At 48.4% G+C, this 21,088-nt stretch overlaps 1 protein-coding gene across 1 annotated transcript in view; it reads left to right on the forward strand.

The window, feature by feature from the left end:
• FAM184B (family with sequence similarity 184 member B) overlaps positions 1 to 21,088 on the forward strand; it is a 75,301-nt gene that overhangs the window by 47,098 nt on the left and 7,115 nt on the right. The window contains exons 8-13 of the mRNA XM_045183075.2: positions 7,571 to 7,677; positions 12,218 to 12,347; positions 13,126 to 13,338; positions 14,730 to 14,883; positions 18,487 to 18,650; positions 19,279 to 19,448. Of these exons, the coding sequence (XP_045039010.2) occupies positions 7,571 to 7,677; positions 12,218 to 12,347; positions 13,126 to 13,338; positions 14,730 to 14,883; positions 18,487 to 18,650; positions 19,279 to 19,448 (938 nt within the window). The remainder of the gene's footprint in view (positions 1 to 7,570; positions 7,678 to 12,217; positions 12,348 to 13,125; positions 13,339 to 14,729; positions 14,884 to 18,486; positions 18,651 to 19,278; positions 19,449 to 21,088) is intronic.

The following is a 21,088-nucleotide window of genomic DNA, read 5'->3' on the forward strand; positions in this document are numbered from 1 at the left end:
TTTTACCACCTCAGAGCTGCCAATAGGCCTGGAAAAAAATCACTACAAAATCCTTCTGCAAAAGCCACGAACGAAAGAGAGTTCTAAGTAATTATCCACATGGTTTGAAAAAGAACAAGGCTTGTGAGATGCGTCTTCCCTCCCTCTCTGAAAGCATCCTGCCTGGCAGATAAAGGGGCCCTCCGCTCCAGAGGGGCCTTCAGTTCTGCTCAGCACAAAGCATAACGTCATAATAACACCCTCCTGCCGCCTCCCTCCACTTCCCTGGTCTTGGTTACTCCCACACTGCCCCCTGCACGCTGCCCTTCTAGGGACGCTGCTCCAGGGCAGAAACTGGGGCCTGTGTGCCTCTCTGTTCAGCTCTGGTAGGCTGTATGATCTTCCTAGGTTTGTCATGATGAACTACCACACATTTGGCGACTTACACCACAGACATGTAGTGTCTCACAGTTTTAGAGGCTAGAAGTCCAAAAATCAAGGTGTCGGCAGGGCTGGTTTCTTCGGCAGGCTCTGAAGGAGGTCCTGTTTTCTGCTTCTGCCCAGCTCATCCCTCATGGAAGCTTAGTTTCTAGACAGAAGTATGGACCCTCAGCTGCATAGGGCTGTAGGGGGGACCTCAGTGAATATCGGTTTCATTTGATTCAACTTAACGTCCACGTTATTCATTCCTGCCACTGTCCCTAGTGGAATCCTAGGATGTGCCAGCCTTGGAGTGAGATGTTACAGGGAAGAAATACACATAAACAAATAGTTCTCAGAGGATGTGCATATTCCGTAATAAAAGCAGTCACCTGGTGCCGTGTATTCTATCCAGCAACTAGTATGCACTTTGCAGGTATAGTTCTTTTAAATTAAACTTCCTTCTCAAATAAGCAATCTACATACATGGTGCAGAATTCAAGAGGTAGAGCAGGTGTACAGTGAAAAGCATGCCCACTGCCCTAGTTTCCTACTGTTCGTTTTGTTCTATTTTTATTTGTTCTTTGTTTTTATTTCTCCTTGCAGAGCCATACCTTGTATAAGCAGTCATGCTTTCCACAAATGATAGTATACTCTCCTGCACTCTGCTTTTTCTAACTTAAATTTTTATAGCTTAGAGATTGTAACACATCAGTACACTTCCATATAACTTTATTATTATTATTTTTTTAAAGAACAACTGCCCGATATTCCTTTGAACAGAAAAACCATAATGTATTTAGCCTTCCCTGTTGATGGGCATTGAGGTTTCCCTATTACAGATAATACTTCAGTGATAATAGGTAATACAGAACTCCAGAGGGTTATGGTGTAGTACAGTGGCTAAGCGAGCTCATTCCGAACTAGATGCCTGCATTCTCACTGGCGGGAGACTCTTGGCCAAAGGATTTGAAGTCTCCTTGCTGGAGCTGCCTCACCTGTAAGATGGGGATGACAATACCACCTGCCTCCATGGGTTTTCCAAGGACTAAATGAATTAATATGTGTGTGGTATTGGGAACAGCACCTGGTACTTGTAAATGCTCAATAGATGCTAATTCTTCCAATTGTAGAACTTGCTGGGCCCAGCGCATGTGCATTTTTTTCTTTTTCAGTTACAGCTGACACTCCATGTCATCTTCTGTTGCCTCCAGGTGCAGTGCGTGCATTGTAGCTTTGATAGACATGCCACACTGCCTCCGATGGTGCCGTTGCCCCACGGCCTGGCCAACACTGAGTCACAAAACTTCCTGAGCTTAGCCAATCAGAGAATGTTTGTAATTGAGTTCAATATTGGTGGCAAGCCAGCTATTATATATGCCAGCCCAGTGAGTTGAAGCTTTGCCTAGGCCCTGGAGATACAAAGTCTTACAGGAGTTCCCAGGGTCACCTGGATGGTGTGTGAGCAGCCCACTGCCACAATGCAGCACGGGACATTGCAAGGGGAAGGCCAGTCTGAAAGGGGGAGGCTTAGTGGGGCCTGAACAATCCTTGGCTGGCCTGGGGAGGGACACTCGGATCTCAAAACAGGGTATAAAAGGCCAGCTTCTCCAGTGACATTCTCCCTGGATGGGGCACTATAAATTTAAGCTTGTTCAAGACTCGGGAGTTTTAGTTTAGACCCTTAGCTGTTCTGCCAAAGCATTTCAGTGAGTCAAAGAAATATAAATAATAATGCCAACCGACAGCCAACTTTTGTTCCACTCTCAGAACAGGCCAAGGGAAGGCTGCCAAAGCTGGGTGTGTCTCTGTCCCCACCCAAGTTAGCAGGGACTTTCCTGAACCTTTTGTCCTGGTCTATTCTGTCAGGTCTCCTTGAGTCCCTTAGCATCAAAGCTTTATTCACCAGCTTCCAGAAAGCCAGTTCAGTCTTGGTAATTATGAAGAGAAACGCTTTTCCGGAAGACTCTTCTGGTGTCAGGGTCGCACTGAACTGGGGGCAAAGAATATTGACATTTTCATAGATTTTCTTGCTTGCATCTGCTGCCAAAAAAAAGAGAGTCGTTTGTGCTAATTATTCTCCAAGTCATTTCCCCTTGACAAGTACATGAGAGCTGTTACTCTGCAGGTTACAGGGCTGAGTACTGGGGTGAGTGGGGCCCAGTCCTGGTCCTTGGAGAACTCCATTCAAATGGGAGAAATGACTATACACTCAACACGCTGTGTGAGAAATGCTGTAATAATGACAGAAGAAGCTTGTGCAGCTAGTGGGGGAGAGGGAGGTTTCTGCCCAAGGAATCTAGGAATTTCACAGTGACATCTGCTGCCGCCTGCCTGGATACTGAGGTTGCCTGTGACTTCACCCGGAAGGGACATGGCAGGGGGGAGGAGCACAGTGAAAGGTCCAAGGCAAAAACCCTGAGGTCAGTGGGAAGGGAGACAGGGGCGTGTGGAAGCTCCCCCAGACCTGAGAAGTGTCCCTGCTCTGAGGAGATCTGGTATGGCTTGCTGTGCATCCGTCACCCTGTACCAAACCCAGAGGATCATATGAATCCTAGGGCGTCAACGCCTGGGGTGAGCAGCCAAGGGATCCCTAAGCCCTTAAGTACCTGACGCCCTGAGCGTCGTCAGGCCACAGGGGTCTGCTGCGCTCCACATGGTGTGAGTTGAGGGGTCCAGTTCCCTCTGACACGGAACAAGGTAGGCTGCCCAGGAGATCTGTTCCTTGGAGAGGTTCCAGGCTGAGACAGGCTGAGATCTGCTGGAGCCCAGGAAGGCAGCATAGGAGGGCAACCACTCTGGCCTAAGGGTTAGGACACGGATTCCACCCCAGCTGTACCCCATGCCTGCGTGGGGACCTCAGGCAAATCCAAGCCCCTCCTGGAGTGTGGTGTCCCCGTGACTCCTAGTGGTGACACAGATAAGGCCCTGACCGTGAGCCAGGCTTTACACAGTCCCACAACAACCCTGTCCGGCAGGTGTTGGTATTATCCTTGTTTCACAGGCAGGGAAACTGAGGCCCCAAGAGCAGCGCCAGGGCCCATGCTGTCAGCCACATTACTATAGTGCGTCTCCTTAGTAGAGTGGCTGTGATAATCCCGCCCCCACACCCCAGAGACTTGTGGCAATCGACAGAAGAAAGCATACGAAGGCACTTTTCAGAACTATTAAACATTCTGTAAATGTAGGGTGACTGTATTGTATCTATTACAGTCCCCTGGAATCGTTTCAGCAAAACCCCATTGCATTAGGTGTTCTATTTTCAGATGTGCGTAATGTACCTTTGAAAGATTGAGAATGACTTTGAAAATTCCCTTCCAGGAGATTTCCTGGGTGTGGGTGTTCCTCTGAAATGGAAACAATCCAGAAGAGGTTAACTGCCTCGAAGATGAAAGATGAAGACCTAATGTGAACACAGGCTGAAAATAATCAGCCGTGTGCTTGGGAGGAGTAGGGAGGAGGTTTTTGTGGTAGGTGGCAGGAGAGAAGGAGATTTATTTTTCTGAGCACAATTTACGCTCAGGTCACTTTAGCACTAGAGAGAGCGCCGAGGTGAACCTGAGAAAATGCCTGATGGGGAACCCAAGAGTGTGAATTAGGGGGGGTAACTCAGGATACCCCCACAGCGGGGCAGGGGTGGCGCTGGGAGGGACTCACTGGGAGGGATCCAAGTGGATAAGCAGAGAAGAATGAAGTATCAGTGGGCTTCAAAGCCCTCTTTCAGCCAACTCTTGGTCTCCATGGCCAAGTCCATTTGTGAAATATTTAAATGGTACCCTAGCTCCTTCTGAATGATGTACTTCGATCCAAAACACAGGTAAACAAAGTGTAGGAGAGAGAGGAGGGGACTATTTTGTCGTTTAAAAGACTTGTTGGTCTCCCTACTGAACTATAAGTTTGTTGAAATTAAGAACTATGTTTAATTAATCTTTATCCTTCTCGCACCTCACACACCTGCATGTGGCTGGAGTTTAGCGCTTTCTGGTACATAAACTGATGCAGGGTATGAACAAGTACACTGTGAGTACCATTTTGAGTCCTGGCAGTTAAAAGGTTGTATTAAGAACTTCAAAACTTTGCCTTGGCTGGAGGATAATTTAGAAGAACACAGGGGCATGTAGTTACTTGTGGGAGACGGTGGGTGGTGAAATTCATCTCCTTTGGGAAGGACGCCCCTGTCTCTGGCATCCTGGGGCCTGGAAACACGTGAACAGACACAGGATTACTGAGTTCACCTCCCTGTTGATGTGGGGAAACAGCCTTCATCTCTCAGGTTGGTTCTGAGTGTCTATTGTGCAGACACTTCTTGGCAGTACATTTGTGACAACAGAGTTTGAAATCACACCCAGTTAGGTCCTGATTCTGGCAGCTGGCGATTGTGCTAACATGGCACAGCCAAGTGCAAGAGCGGGGACGTGGAGTGACGAGGGTGGGAATCCGATGATCCAGGGGTCCAGTCCTCGTGCCACCTTCCCGTGGCCATGAGACCTGAGACGAGTCATTGAACTTTTCCCATCCTTGATCCCCATCAGCAGTGCAAGAGCAGCGGTATCTTTCCTGCCCCCTCCCAGAGTCACAGGCATCCATGAGTTACTGTAGGGAAATAGACAAGCGCGACGTAGCTGGGGGTCAGGGTAGTCATCCAGGTGCATCGTCAGCTCTTTTAGTGTTTTCCATCCTCTCCTGTTTCTGGGCTCCTGCCCAGATGGCCTTTACAGATGGTTGATGAGGCAGCTCAACAGTTATATCTCACACATTCCCTTTCACGGGCTGCACAGTAGCTTGGAGTCCATCCGAAACCTTTTTCGTCTTTGTAGTAACTGACATGACGTCTTTGTCCATTATTCATGTTGCTTCAGGTTCCTTCTCCCATTTTCCCTGACCAAGCTTGCCAACAGTTTGATGCGTTTTTCAAAAAGCCAGCTTTCCGATGTGTTGGTCAGATCTATTTTTTCCATGTCCTTAATTTTATCTTTCATATCTCTTTCCTTCTACTTTAGGTTTATTCTGTTATTTTTCTAACTTCTTAACTGTTTTTTTTTACATATACATTTAAGGCTATAGATCTCCCACTAAGTGTATCTCTTTAGCTGTAGTTCAGAGTTTTGAACTTTACCTTTTTTAAAACCTGCTTTCTGTTGCTTTCTAATTTAATTGCATTGTCATCAGATAACACAATCTGTTGAATGTCAACACTTTGAACTATGTTGAGATTGCTTTGTAGCCTGCTGTGAGACCAGGTTTTTGGGTTTTTTTTAATGTTCCCTACATAAGAGAAAAAAGGCGTATTCTCAGTTGGTAGTTAAAGTACACATATTTGAATTCTAGTTGTGTGATATGTTCACTGCGTGACCTAGGGCAGGTTAAATAACCTCTCCTGCCTTTGTTCGTCACCTTTGAAATGGGACAACAGTGCCCCCCTCATAAGTGGAGGACCTGGCACACCCTAAGCACCATTTAAATGTTAGCAGTGATTGGTAGGCTTTTTTTTTTAGCTGTTTAGTTTTAGCTTTTTAATCATGTCCAAGCCTTCCCTTTGCTACTGTGTTGTGTCTACCTGATGTACCAGTTTCTGAGAGGAGTGTATTAAAATCTCCCTTATAGTTATGAAGTTGCCCACTTTTTCCTACGGTTCTGAACATTTTGCTGTATGTTTTCAGGCAGTATTGTTAGATGCCTACAGGTTCATTATTAGAGTGTTCTTGCTAAACTTTATTTATTCATTTTTATTTAGAGAGAAGGGAAAGTAGGGAGAAAGAGAGGGAGAAAATATCAATGCAAAAGAGAAACATTAATTGGTTGCCTTCTCTATTTGCCCCAACCAGGGACCAAATCTGCAACCTAGACATGTGCCCCAACCAGGAATCGAACCGATAAACTTTTGGTTTGCTGGACAATGTCCAACCAGCTGAGCCACCCAGCCAGGGCTAACAGAGTGTTTGAATGACAGATTTCTTTTATCAGGATAGCTATCCATGATAAAAGAAATTAGCTGGTTGACATGTACCATGACTACTGGTACCATTTTATTTTGATGAACATATTTTATGCTTTCTATTTACCAAAATTTCCTTATAACTTTCAGTCTTCCTTTTGAAAACCTGAACCTAATTAACTCTAATCATCATTTACTTATTTACACTGTAGTATTATGCTGTTTTGATTTTTGGTGGTGGTGGTTCCAAACCACCATGGTTATATTTATAACTGTGTCTCCCAAAGCTGTTTTGCTTAGGCTATGATATTTGCTTCTGGGTTTTATAGGAAGCAGAGATCTCTGACATACTTTCAATGCCCAAAATGCCTTTTAGCCTCAGGTCCACATGAAGGTTGTAAGCTGGTCAGGAACATCATTTCTGAGAGTACACAGCCCTGAACCAAACTCCCTGGTCCCTGCAACTGGGAGCAGGGGCGCCACTGAACAAAGAAATCTGTTCCTAGTCTGTCTTGCTCTGCTGTTTTCTTGGACAGTAGTTACCCTGACAAGTAGAAAAGTCAAATTAAGAAAGTCTTTCTCACCTCCATATCTCTGTGCAAAGGGGAGAATGACGTGAACAAATTCAATTCATAGAAAATTCCAAAGCCTCAGTTTTAACTCACAGTTTCCATATTCTCTTCCCACCACACCCCACTTCTCTCAGCAGGTTCCATGCTTTCTGATGTTTGTAATGAGATGTCACAGACTGCCACCTGCAAAATGGGTGTAATCATAATGAGCAGCGGCTGTTGCGGGCACCCTTTTCTGACCCCCACAACAGCCGTGAAGCAGGCCCAGCAAGGCTCGCGCTCTGTGGATCATACACAGAGTGCATACACGAGGGGCATGGGCATCCAGGCCCCAGGGTCCAGTTGCCTGATGGCACATCCCATTTCCACTACTCACTGAAGGGGGGACCCTGGACAAGTTCCTTACACTCTCCGTGTCTTAGTTTAGTCAGCCTGTAAAATGCCTGGTCACCTGGAAAGCAGGATATGAGAACCTGATACGGCTCCTAAGCCAAGCAACTGAGGTAGGTTCTGACCCATCATAGGCCTCTTCTTCCAGGCCTGAGGAGCTGTGCTCTAGGACTGGATTGCTGGGGCTCTTTCTCCTCTTCTCTCTGCATTGATAAGCCACAGCCTGGATCAGGGAACTGTACTTAGTCTCATCTTGCAACTGTTTTTGCCTTAGGATCCATGCTTGATGCTGAATGAGCCTTCTCAGACCCTGCCCAGAGGAGAAGAGTACGCAGATAAGGTAGCAGCTAAAGAAGGAGCCAGCAGTGATGAAGAGGACAGGTACAGGGGGACATGCACACTTCTGAGGGCTCCCACAAATGAGGACTCAGATTGGGAAGGATTTGTTCATTCATTCGTCCTGTCCTCAGATTATTGCTGCCCGTTGCATCATGCTTAAGGAGGGAACAGGCATGTCTTGCTATGTCTTCAGCACAGCTATGGGTTTTCCCTAAACTGTCATATGTAGTTGTCACACTAACCCAGAAAGGCCATTTTATAGAGTAAGAACCTGAAACTCAAAAATTATAGTAAACCTGACCAAAATGCAAACATGGACTGGTCCCAAACCTCTGTTCCCTGTCCTTCCAAGTGTTCTTTAACTAGGGGAGACAAGGGGGCTTTGTTACCAGGGTGCTATCTCCCATCTGTATCACCTGTATTAGTCAAGTTTTGCTGCTGTAACAAGCATCCCCAAAATATCAGTGATTTTTAGCTCATAGACCAGCCACCTCGATTTTTGGCTCTGCCAAGCTCTGCTGGGCTTATGTGAGCAGGGCTCCTGGCTGAGGGTCAGGTGTAATTGCCTGCCCCAGACCATAGGTAGAGTTCATCTGCTCCACAGGCATTCTCACTCTGGGATGGAGGCTAAAGGGTTAGTCCCTGATCAGGGCATGTTGTTGTCAAGGCAACGGGAAGAAGCTCAAAAGGTTGATGGAAATAGGCAATGCCTCCTGAAGCCTACACTCAGAATGTACTCTCTTTTTTCTACCCATATTCCACTGGCCTAAGCCAGTCTCATGGCCAAAACTAACATCACTGGGCAGAGAAGAATGTGCTCTTTACCTGTCTTAGTCAGCTTGAGCTGCTATAACAAAAAACCATAGACTGGGTGGCCTAAACAACAGAAATTGATTTCTCACAGTTCTGGAGGTTGGAAAGCCCAAGATCAAGTTGTGGGCCTATTCATTTCCCATTGAAAATTCTCTTCCTGGCTTGCAGATGGGTGTGCTCTTTCTGTGTCCTCACATGGCAGGGAGAAAGAGAGAGCAAAAGAAAGAGAGAGATGTGTCTCTCTCATGTCTCTTCTTATAGGAATGCTAATCTCACCATTTTGTGACCTAATCACTTTTTAAAGCCTCCATCTCATTGGACCATAGGTTAAAACATATCAGTTTTGAAGGACCACAAACACTCAGACCCTAGCCCTGGGGAGCAGTTCTACATCCATAACCCCATCAATGGCAGTGTCAGGCAACCTCTAGCTGAATGAACACACCTGCTAACGATACTCCCATAGCATCCTCCAGATTCTGTGTCAGAGTCTTTAGGCAGATTAGAGCACCAGTTGACGAGGACAGCCTCTAGAGTCAGGCCTCCTGGTAAAATCTTGGAGCCACTGGTTACAGTGGCAGCCACAGACATTGTCCTATTTAGAACTCATAATTCCAGAGAGAAAGAATCTTTCCCCCAAAAATACCAACAGCAATTTCAAAGAGGCCTTTAAGGAGCCCAGCTTGGGTCACATTCCTGAGCCAATCACTCCAGTTAAACGGATAGAGTGCTGATTGGCAGGCAGGCATGTCCTTCCCTGGGGCAAGCTGGGAATGGGGGCAGCGTTAGCTGTACCCAAACCCTGTGGACTAAACAGGATCACCATGGAAAGACTTTCCCAGGGACAGGATGCTGGGCAGACCAGTAGAAGGTGGTGATTACCACAGCCTTGGTTTTCCTCCCATGGTGGCTATATTGGTGACGGGCGTCCTCAACTGTAGAAGCAAATGAGGAGATGGGGCTCTGGAGGTTGGGGGGGGCGGGTTGAAGAGCTAAGTAGTGATGGGGAAGGAAGAAAAAGTTGTCTGAGATCTAAAGTCAGGGACTGCGGGACAAAACCAATGCAGTGGTTCCTTTGGGGGTGGGGTTGCATAGTCAGTAGTTGCCCCATGAGGGATGATGGTGACGCAGCTGGGCTTCTTGTCATGTTGGCTGAAAGGGAGGTGGCTTTTCCATTGGCTGTTGACTTAAGGTAGGGGAGAGCAGGTCAGGATTGGTTGTTTTTTTGTTTTTGTTTATTTTAATCCTCACCCAAGGACGTGCTTATTGATTTTAGGGAGAAGGGAAAGGAGAAAGAGAGGGAGAGAAACATCAATGGGTTGCCTCCCATACACACCCCAACAGGGGACCAATCCTGCAACCAAGGCATGTGCCCTGACCAGGAATTGAACCTGGAACCTTTCGGATTACAGGAGGATGCTCCAACCGAGTGAGCCACACTGGCCAGGGCAGAATCACTTTGAATGGGTGGAGGAGGAGGAAGTCAGGAAGGTCAGCAGTGACTTGCTTTGTGATGGATGGCAGGATGGGATGGGCCCCTTAGGATGTGAGGGAATTGGGGGCAGTGGAATGGGGTCATTGCAAGTATCCTTCAAAAACAGGACTGAGATAATGACATTTCCAGATACATAAAAGCCAAGATAACTTTTCACCAGCCAACCTGCAACATGATAAAGGGTGAAAGGAAATTACACCAGATTTAAACTTACTTCTACAGGCAAAAATAAAGAGCATCAGAAGTATAAAGGTAAAAGTGTAAGTAAATATAAAAGACTACTGTTTCTCCTTTTAATTTCTTTAAAAGACACTGAGCTGCTTAAGAATGGTAATAGTAACACTAACGTGTTCTGGGCTCACAATGCACGTGCAATAGTTGGACAGTACATGACTGCACTGGCCCAGAGCCAGGGGTGGGGTTGAAGGAATTACACTTCGTACGGGATTTACATTTTACATGAAGAGGCACCATAGTAACACTACATAGATAGTGGTAAGTTGAGGATACAAACTGCAGAAAAGGAAGAACAGAACAATAAGAAAAAGGACTGGGCAAATAGAAAGTAAATAGCAAAGTTTAAGCTCAACCATCTCAGTAACTAGAATGTAAATGAAACAAACATACCATCTCAAAGCTATTGTCAGGAGAAAACAGCCAGAGATTACTCTATCCACCAAGAGACATTGAAATATAAAGACATTGTTATGAGTTGAACTGTGTCCCTCCCACATTCATATGTTGAGGTGCTACCCACAGCACCTCCGAATTCAACTGTATTTAGAGATGGGGTCTTTAATGAGGGGACTGAGTTAAAACGGGGTCATTGGCATGACCCTACTCCAGTATGACGGGTGTCCTCATGTGAAGCGAGTGGCACACAGGTAACACGAAGGGCCACCATGTGAGGACATGATAGGAAGGTGGTTATCTGCAAGCATCAGAAGGAACCGAACCCACTGGCACCTTGATCTTGGACTTCTAGCCTCCAGAACCATGAGACAATAAACTTGTACTTCTTCAGCACCCCCGCCTGAGGTGTTTTGCTATGGCAGCCCCAATATCGGCACACACAGGCTTGAAGGCAAGAGGGTGGAAAGAGTTATACCACGCTAACACCAAATGTAAGGAAACTAATGTGGCTAGACTAATATCAAAGTAGGCTTCAGAACAAAGAATAGTACCAGGATTTTAAAGGGGATATTTCATAATGGTAAAGGGACAACTCATCGGAAAGACATAACTATCCTGTAGAGGAGGAAACTCAGGCCCAGACAGCTTAAACGTCTTGCCCAAGGTGACACAACTAGTAAGCAGTAGAGCTTGAGTTTGAACGTGAGCAGTCTGGCTCTAGCGTGCATGCTTTTAACCATGTTGCTGGGCTGCTCCTGGCATCCTTCCCGTCCTTACAGAGGTCCCTTAACCCCCAGCCTGTGCCCATGTGGTTGAGCCTTCTCACCTCTTTCAAGTCAGCTTCTGCCCCTCCACCCCCGCCTTTCTTAGGGTCGTTCTTTATTGTCCAGGGCCCTGCCTTCCTAAGCTCTGGTCCCCTGGCCTGTGTCCTGGCCAGAGGAAGCAAAGCACCATTTACATTTCAGCAACCTCTGCCCCGAGACGTCCACCTGTGGCATCCTTTTCCATTGTTAAACGGGATAAATACTTAACATTACAACCTCAGCCAGTCACATTTGAATTTCTCAGCTGGTTCACAAGTTCAGAACTGAGGATCTCCAAAGACATTTGTGGGCATCTGTTCTAGAATGCAGAAATTACTGCAGCATTAAACCAGCATCTTCCTATTCCTGTTACATTGTAAAGGCCTATTTATTATCCCTCTACATTTACTTGGGGATAGCCAGTAAAAGTTAAGAGCATGCTTTGAAAGGCATATAGTACTGGATTCAAGTGAAGCATTATTGTTGGGTTTTCTCATAAGCAGGGATAGCTGTGAAATTAGACCATGGAGACCTCTCCCTCTGGAGCCCCCAAGGACCCCGCATAAGTGACTAAGCTCAGTCACCCTGCCAGGCTATCATAATTTATTAAGTGCCCACTGAAACAGCATCAGGAGGGTCCAGCTGTATCCTGACTGTATCCCAAGGGCAATAACATTCCAAGTTTGTACATCAGGCTGTTTTTAATCCAAAGAAGATGTTTTTCACTCCACCAACTGCCGCAGAGCTCCCTTAGCCCTAGTGGTCGAGATGTCCCCGGGGTGGCCATGCCATCTCTAGCCTAGGACCTTTTGTGATTTTGGCTTCCATATCGTCGAAGGATCGCGGTGCCCCTGGAGGAAGGAGGGGGTCCACAGTCTCCGCTGGGCTCTCTGTTGAAGGAGAAGGCCCCTGAAATCCACCGTCTGCAGAAGGAGTGGCAGGGCCAGAAGGCCAGACTGCAAGCCCAGGTAGGAGGGCGGCTGTGATGGGGATGTGCCCTCATGCCAAGTGACACCTGCCTCCTCCTCATCCTTGCCAACAGCCTTGGACATGCATGTGGGGCCTGACTCACGTCCACGCTGTGGCAGGCATGCTAGGTCCAGGGCAAGGTGGGGTTCTTAGTTCTATTTGTTCATTCCTTCCATACCTGTGTGGCTTGTGAGCACCCACTGTGAGCCAGGAATACTTCTAGGTGCACGGGGTTTATCTGTGAGCAAACCAGGAAAAAGTCCTACATTAAAGCGCCTATATTTTAGCAGAAGAGGTGGGTGCAGACCATAAATAATAGACAAAAGAAATAAGTAAAGCCCATAATATATGAGCAGATGAGAAGGGCTCAGGAAAAAGAACAAACAGCAGCGTGAAGGGGATTGGTGGGCTGGCTGGTGATGAGGGCGGGGGTATAATACTAAATGGACTTGCCCGGGAGGCTTCAGTATGAAGCAGAACTGAGCAAGGAGCTGAAGGAGGGGAGGGAAGCCACGTGGGCCTCTGGAGGGTACTCTGCTGCCTTCTTGATCTCTTTAGGATGGTCTGTGTCCTAATCCTGCTCTGCTCTTGCCCAGTATCTGTGGCCCCAGGAGGCCTGACAGTCCCCAGATTCTTCCAACTTGAGGTCCCCACCCCTCAGAGCTCCCACAGACAGAGGTGGCTCAGCTGGGTTGAGCAGACATTCCAAAAGCTTCTTTCAGGGTGATATGGGAGGTGGGAAGGGACTCAGCTGAGGGCAGGCTGCCTGGTGGGCAGGTGTCACAGATGCAGCAGGCCCTGGAGCAGTGTGCCAGCAACTACAGGCAGGACCTGCGGGAGCTCCGGCGGCTCTCGGACCAGGAGAGGGAGAAGCTGCAGCACGAGCTCCAGGAGACCGTCCAGCAGAACCAGGCCGGGAGGGCTCAGCTTGAGGCATCCCACCAGCGAGCCCTCCGCCTGCTTGAGAAAGCCAAAAATCAGGAACTCAAGGTAAGGGAGCTGATCATGAAGTCCACCAGTGACTGAGCCCCAGCCATTCAGTTTACGGGGTGCCTCTCGTACATCATCCCAACCCTTACAATCATCTTCCAAGGTCATTATTATTATATTCCCTTTTCCAGGTGAGGAAAGAGGCTCAGGTTCAGTCGTTTCTCTGGGTCACACAGCTAGGAAGTGGCAAAGCAAGGATTCAGATTTAGGTCTGTTGGGTTTGTTATGCTGCTTTTCCCAACCTGCATGTGACCTTGACAACGTAAGAAGTTTTCTTTCCTAACTTTGGCTGTGCTGAGCACAATGCATGCTGGGGGTTCAGGCTCAGCCCAGCAGCTAAAAAGTGGGGAGCGCAGCCCAGAGTTAAGAAAGGCCAGCTCAGCAGAAAAGACCTTCCGAAAGTCTTGGAGAGCTGTGGTGAGTGTCAGGCCCTCCCTCCAACAGGAAGGTTCGAACACAGTTCATCTATTGCCTTCTGCCTTCAACTTTCTCAGGAGGCGAGGCAAGGTGCTGCTGCATTCAGTCAGCTGCCCCAGGCTGAAGGATGTCTCTGTCATCCCCTAAGGGGGCCTCGTGCATTTGGTGAAATCCCTTTCTCAGTGTTCCCAGAGGTTGCACAAGGGAGTGGAAAGGCTTGTGCCCTGGACAGTGCAGCCCCTGGGTCACCGTGTGGCCTCCACGGTGACTGTCTTCAGTCAGCAGGTCACTTCTTTCCTAGACCAGCTCCTCCACTGTTTAAGAAAAAAAACAGGAGGGGGAGGGGTTGATGATTTCTGCATCTTTTCTGTGTGACCTTGGAAAAGCAAATTGATCTCTCCCAGCCTCAGTTGGCTCATTTCAAAAGTGGGGCTATATATTAACTGGAACTCTCTTTTGGGGGAAAAAGAAAGAAAGGAAAAAAGAAAGAAAGAAAGAAGCTATTAGTTTCCTATTGCTGCTGTAACAAATGACCACAAGATTGGTGGCTTAACGCACCACAGGTAAACTACAGTCCTGAAGGTCGGAGCCCTAACATCAAGGTACCAGTGGGGCTGTTTTCCTGAGCGTGTTAAACTCGAAGATGTATAGTGGGTGTCTATTTCTCCCTTTCTTGTTCTTTCTCTTCCCATCTGCTAACACCAAATCCCCAGTGATGGTCCAGCTTGGAAGAGGGATCCACTCTGGTCCAGTCCACTGTAGACCAGGGTCATGTTTACATGGTACAAAACGGCTGCTGTGGCTAGGCCATCACTGCCATCCCAGAGAGGTTGGGGAGGAGACTGATAAGCCCTCCACCAGGGAGTGGCAGGCACTCAGCTGGGCCCCAGCGAGGAAGAGGAGCTTGGCGGAGGGGACAGGTCTTCCCCTCTGTGCCTACTTTTATGCCTCCTTCCTTCCACTTTTTCCCACAGGCCACAGAAGAGCTCTTGAAAAAGGAATCCAGCCACAGCCTCCAGATGCAGCACCAGGCACACCAGCTGGAGCTCCAGGCCTTGGAGGAAAAGGTCCGGCAAGAGCTCCAGGGGGAGCAGGAGAGGACGCAGGCTCAGCAGGCTCTGTTGCTAGGTATGCAACCAGCCACACCCCGGTAGGGTCCTCAGGGTGGCCAGGGGCAGCAGCGTGGGGCCCAGGGATCTGGAAGCACATAGGCCAGGGCGACTCTCCTGATTCTGCCACCAACTAGCTGTGAGACCTGGGGTGGGTCACTCTCAGCCTCGTTTCCCTTTTTTATAAAATGGAGTTGCAATTGCCCCTGCCTCATAGGGGCATACTGTAGATTTGATGAGATATTAAATATAAAACACCTAGCTGATAACATGAGCCCAGTGAATGTAGATAATTTTATCATCATCATTATTATTATTGAACATAAAACCACATCTCTGGGCCTTCGTAAGAGTTTCATTAGGATTGCCTCAACTCTCATTTCCATTATGAAGATTTTTGTAAGTTCAGGGTGACCGAGGCCTCCAGGCTCCTGCATGCTCTCTGCACCCTTTGCCTGCTGCCTCATGTTCCCCAGCATGAGACTCACCTCCTCTCCAGTTCCCATGCCAAAAACCAGTCACACAGAGATCTGCAGAGCCAAAATGTCTTGGCCAGAAGCCCAGCTCCAACATTGACTAGCTGTGTGACCATGGGCAAGTTGCTTTACTGCTCTGCGCCTCCGTTGCTCAGCTGTAAAGTGGGAATATAATGACGGAATCCACCCCACTGGGCTGTTACTAGATTTACATGAGTAAACACATTGCACACAGACTATACAAACTCTCACTGTTGCTTGTACTGCACATTCCAGCGTTGCCGAGCCCGCCCCAGGGGCCTCTCTCCATTTCTCAGATCATCTTTCTTCCTCATTTTGGGCTTTACTCTCATCTTCCTTCTCACTGTTCCGAGCAACAGCTGCCTCTCCTTATTTCGTGCCTATCGTTAACCACCACGTTGGCCTCATTAGATGTTTTTTCAAGCCCAGACAGGGTTCCCGTAAGAGAATTATGGAGAAGAGCAATGCCTTACCTGCTGCATAAGTGAATGAGATCTACCCACTGCTGGTTGGGTTTTCATTAGACAGTGTGTCCTGCTGGCGGAAGTGATGTGAGAGCAGGAAAGAGGAGAGTCCCACAGATTTCCCCACTAACAGCTCCCCTGGAGTGGAGGTAGCCATGTTGGAAATGCTACCATTAGCAGAATCTAAAGAAGACTCATTATAGAAGACAAAACTGAGGTTGTGTCTCAGGTCAAAGACCTGCCAAGTTTAAGTCAGGACACCTGGCAGTTGTTGGCACAGAGATGTCTCTGTTGCCCCTTCTCGGGCCCTTCTGTGAAATCAGAAGGGCCCTTTCCTGACAAAAAAAAAAATTAGGAGAGGCCCTAGGGACAGGCTGGGATTCTTAGCCTCTGTCCCAAGAAGAAAGGGCTTTGTTGGGGCCATAAAGAAAATAGCAAATTGTAGATGTCCTGGGTGGTATTGGGTGGGTGGGAGCACCTCCCATGCAACGGAGTGATACTACATATCCCTGGGCCCATTTACCCCTGCTCCACTGTCTGTGTAAGACACACCTGACCTGCAGTACAGGTTAGTGTGTGGGGGAGAGAGGGTGAGTGTCCTGGAGATGCTGTGATACAGTGGGGTGGGGACCCAGACATGCTGGATGGATGGATGGATGGATGGGTGGATGGACGGATGGGTGGATGGGTGGGTGGATGGGTGGGTGGATGGATGGGTGGACGGGTGAGTGGACGGGTGAGTGGGTGGGTGGATGGGTGGGTGGGTGGGTGGATGGGCGGATGGATGGGTGGACAGGTGGGTGGGTGGGTGGGTGGATGGATGGGTGGACAGGTGGGTGGGTGGATGGATGGGTGGATGGATGGGTGGACGGATGGGTGGATGGATGGGTGGACAGGTGGGTGGGTGGGTGGGTGGATGGATGGGCGGACAGGTGGGTGGGTGGGTGGATGGATGGGTGGACGGATGGGTGGATGGATGGGTGGACAGGTGGGTGGGTGGGTGGGTGGATGGATGGGCGGACAGGTGGGTGGGTGGGTGGATGGATGGGTGGACGGATGGGTGGATGGATGGGTGGACAGGTGGGTGGGTGGGTGGGTGGATGGATGGGCGGACAGGTGGGTGGGTGGGTGGATGGATGGGTGGACGGATGGGTGGATGGATGGGTGGACAGGTGGGTGGGTGGGTGGGCGGACGGGTGGATGGATGGATGGGTGGATGGGTGGGTGGATGGATGGGTGGGTGGATGAGTGGATGGATGGGTGGGTGGATGGGTGGATGGGAGTATAGGTGGTGGGAGAAGAGGGAAGGATAATGAATAAATATACTACAGATCAGCTTTGCTAAAGGGTTTTATTGCAACTTTGTGATAAAGGATATCAAAAAATGGGGTTGTGTCTGCATTTTTTTTAAGGAAAAAAGCTTTTGAGGTTACTTTATTAAAATTCTATTGGGAAGAAAAAAATGACCAAATGAGTTTTTCAACATAATGTCATCAGAATATATTAAGCACTTACATGTGTTTGATACACTGTGCCTTTGAGAGCAGCGCAGTAGGCATATGGAAAATCTTTCACAACTAATACACTTTTACTATATCATTGACTTTCACTCTAAACATCACTTGTTTATTTTACAAATATATATTGAGCACTTGCTATGTACTGAGGCCCATATTGGATACTTATTTTATGGCTTATGGAATTACTGGAATAATATTTCAAGTTATTTGCAATAACTAAAATATAGTCTCAAAAGTCCCTAACAGAAAAGTATTAAATTTACTAGCCCTTAAAAAGTATCTTCTTTTTTTAAAAAGTAAATAGCTCAGTGAATAGCAGGTACTGTATCAGAAAATACTCATTTTGACATGATTGCTTTCTTTGCCTTTCAATCATGCGAGGACACTGCTAGAAATCACCCGCCATCCTCAGAGGAGAAGTTTGAGTTTCTGGCTGTACTCTTCCCTGAGTTAAGGTGGGGTGGGGGTGGGGTGCTTCTACATTTCTCCTGGATGATTTGATTTTAATCCTCATTCTACTCAGATGACGTGCCATCTCCTGCCTCCACAATCCAACCAACCTCATACCCAGGGAAAGGAGAACCTGTAAATGTTTTGTCTCCTTAAGCCTTGGCATAAATGTTAAAATTTTCGACTTGAGACTTGCAGCCCCAGAAGAGGCCCCTGGTCACTTGATAATTCCCTGCTCACTTGGTTTTTGGACTTGGTGCTAAGCCCATACTGCCTCAGGGTTCCGCCCTGACTCAAGGCCCTTCCACCGAAACCCACCACCTTTCTTAATCACCAGGAAAAGACTGAGGGGTGTTTCAGAGTAAAAAAGAACCACTGGACATGTTGAATCCTGACTCCACAATTTACTAGCTGTGTGGCTCCGGGCTACTTACTCAACCTCTCTGAGGCTCAGGTTCCACATCATCAAATGGGTTGTGGTGATACTGGATAGGATGGTTGCAGGGCTTCAATGAACAGTTTTCCAGGGGTTTAAGCACATTTAGTGTGCTGTACATGGAACTCTTGTTACTGTTATCTTGAAACAAGTTTGGAGAACTCGATCCCAAGCCTTCAGCAGCACCCTCACCAGGACAGACCTCAGCCTTCACCTTGACCGCTTGCCTGACCTTCACTGCCCTTCCCTCTGCAGAGTCCCTCAGGCAGGAGCTGTGGCAGCAGCAGGCCGCCTGCTCCGAGCACCAGAAGGACTTGGAGGCGCTGCAGACTGAGCTGAGGGCTCTGGGCAGCTCTGACCGACCACGGGCCCTCGCCCAGGGTGCAGGCAACAGCGAGGACCATGTGGACACTACCAAGGTGTGCGCCCCGGGCCCACCCATGCCACACCCCTCTTGGAGCAGGCAGGGCTGCAGCCAACTCTGAAAGGGGAGGCCCTGGGTACTTGATCCCAAACGGGAAACACCCTTCTCCTTCGCTAAGGGACACCTGGCAGGCCTGCAGGCTGACCTTTTTGTAAAGAAAACAGGTTTTAAGTTCTACATGTTATTTTTAATTCAGACACAACAGCATCTTAGGGTGTTGGTACCTGACAGGGCTCAGAGACAACCAATCCAGGTCACTGCTTCAGGTCTGCAGGAGAACGTCTGAGTCCTCCCCGTCTCAACCTCCCCATTCCCATGAATGCGGACATGGCAGCCTTGTCAACCGAGCTCAAGGCCCCTCTCCTTGAACTTCCGGGTCAGCCTTGGCCCATTGGCCCCTTCCTGGTACATCCATAATTCCTACCTAGCTGGGTAGCACCGTGACCTCACAGCCCTGACCTCTGTGCCCCAGCCCACTGCCCTGCTTCAGGTATTCCTCTGAAGTGCATCTGCATACAGCCTTCAGTGGCTCCCTGCTGCTACTGGGTCTCCAGGCTGGGCGGTGCACACCTGGGGCCCTTCGCGCCTCCTGAAAACACCTCTCCTGGCTACATTCTTCGCAGGAGGGGCGCAGCCCGGGCCCAGCTGGCTCCCCGAAGGGTGCAGCTGAGTGTTCTCCCAGCGAGGGGGGCCTCCTCTGGGAGAACTCGCAGCTCAAGGACGCGGTGCGGCAGCTGCGGGAGGAGGTGGAACAGCACCAGCAGGAGGCGCTGCGGCTCCGCGACCAGCGCAGGTGGGTCAGCGGGGTCCCAGACCTTCCCTCCCTCCCTCCCCTTGCTGCACTGCGGTGTAACGAGCCTCAGAGATCTAAAACCGGTCACCCCTCGGCACCTTCCCAAAGAAAAGGCTCCCTAACATGCTAGCACTTCACTGATGTGACTCCCAGGTCGCAGGAAAAGTATCTAGGAAATCTAGGTCAAAACTGCAGAGGATTGGCCCTGAAATAGAAGCGGAAACCCCGATTCAATACAAATCAGGGAATTTTGGGAATCAGACCGAACGATACCAAAAGTGTCCTCAAAACTGGCTTTGGGAAGACAGTGCTGTGTGCCCTTAACTAGCCCATGAGCTGGGACAACTACCCTCTCCAAGACTGTCTTCCTACCACTCCACGGGGCTGCGTTAGGACGCAGGGAAGTGCACGCAACTGCTTAGCACCATCCCCGGCCTGGGGGAAGTGCTGGGTCAACCGTGGGGTCATTATTACCTAATCCAGGCTGGATAGCACATCACCACAGCCCTCCCCCTTCCCCCCACTTCTTGGAAAGGTCACAACTACAATTTTAATTTCATTAAGAGGTACAGGACTTTTTGGGTTATCTGTTTCTTGTTGAGTGAGCTTTGGTAGTTCGTATCTCCCAAGGACTTTGTCCCTTTTATCTTAGCTGTTCAAGTGAAAGTAGTTGTTCTAGTGAAAGGTTCACATAAGAAGCAGCTGTGAGCCCACCTGGCCGAGTTGGAGACCTCAGATTCAGTCAGGGACTCGCCCTGTGACACTGGCCTAAGGAGGTGGACCAGGGCAGGGGCTCCTAACTGTTTTGAGTTACAGCCTCCTCCAGTGTACAAAAGCAACGGTCCCTCTCCAGGGAGAAGGCTACAATCACACAAAAGTATGCATGTACTTCCCCTGGCTGGGTGGTTCCGTTGGTTGGATCATTGCCCTGAACACCAAAAAGGCTGCAGATTCCATCCTGAGTCCAGGTGCATTTGGGAGGCAACCAGTCCATGTCTCTCTCTCCCTCCCTCCCCCACTTTCTCCCTAAAATCAATAAACATGCCCTTGGGTGAGGAGATATATGTACATAAATATATATAAATCTTTATATATCTATATAAGTCTTTATATATATAAATCTTTATATATATCTTTACATATATATATAAAGATTTATGTGTGTGTATATATACATACATATACATACATACATATATATACATATATATACACATATATATACATACATACATATATATATATATATATATATATATATATATATATATAAATCTTTCTGAGGGTGACTCACCCTGAGGCTTGTCTGTGGATCCCTTAGGCCCCTCGCCTAGGTGAGGAAAAATGACAGCTGATGGTTGAACACGTACTGTGCACTACAGACTGTTCTGGACATGTATGAACATGATCTTTCTTGCAGTAACCTTATAAGACAGACACTGTTGTCACCTCTGCTTATCAGATAAAGAAGCTGAGCAGGACATACTTTTCCCAAGGTCACACAGCTAGGAAGTGGTGGAGGAGGCTGTGGATGGATGTGGCAGCCTGGCTCCAAACGCTGCTCTCCTAGCCCGTCCCACCCTGCCTGGTCTCAGAATCCCAACCCTCAGTAATCCTGATACAGAATCTCTGCCTCCACA

Source organism: Desmodus rotundus, chromosome 4 (assembly GCF_022682495.2).
Source record: "Desmodus rotundus isolate HL8 chromosome 4, HLdesRot8A.1, whole genome shotgun sequence".
NCBI classification, from domain to species: Eukaryota; Metazoa; Chordata; class Mammalia; order Chiroptera; family Phyllostomidae; genus Desmodus; species Desmodus rotundus.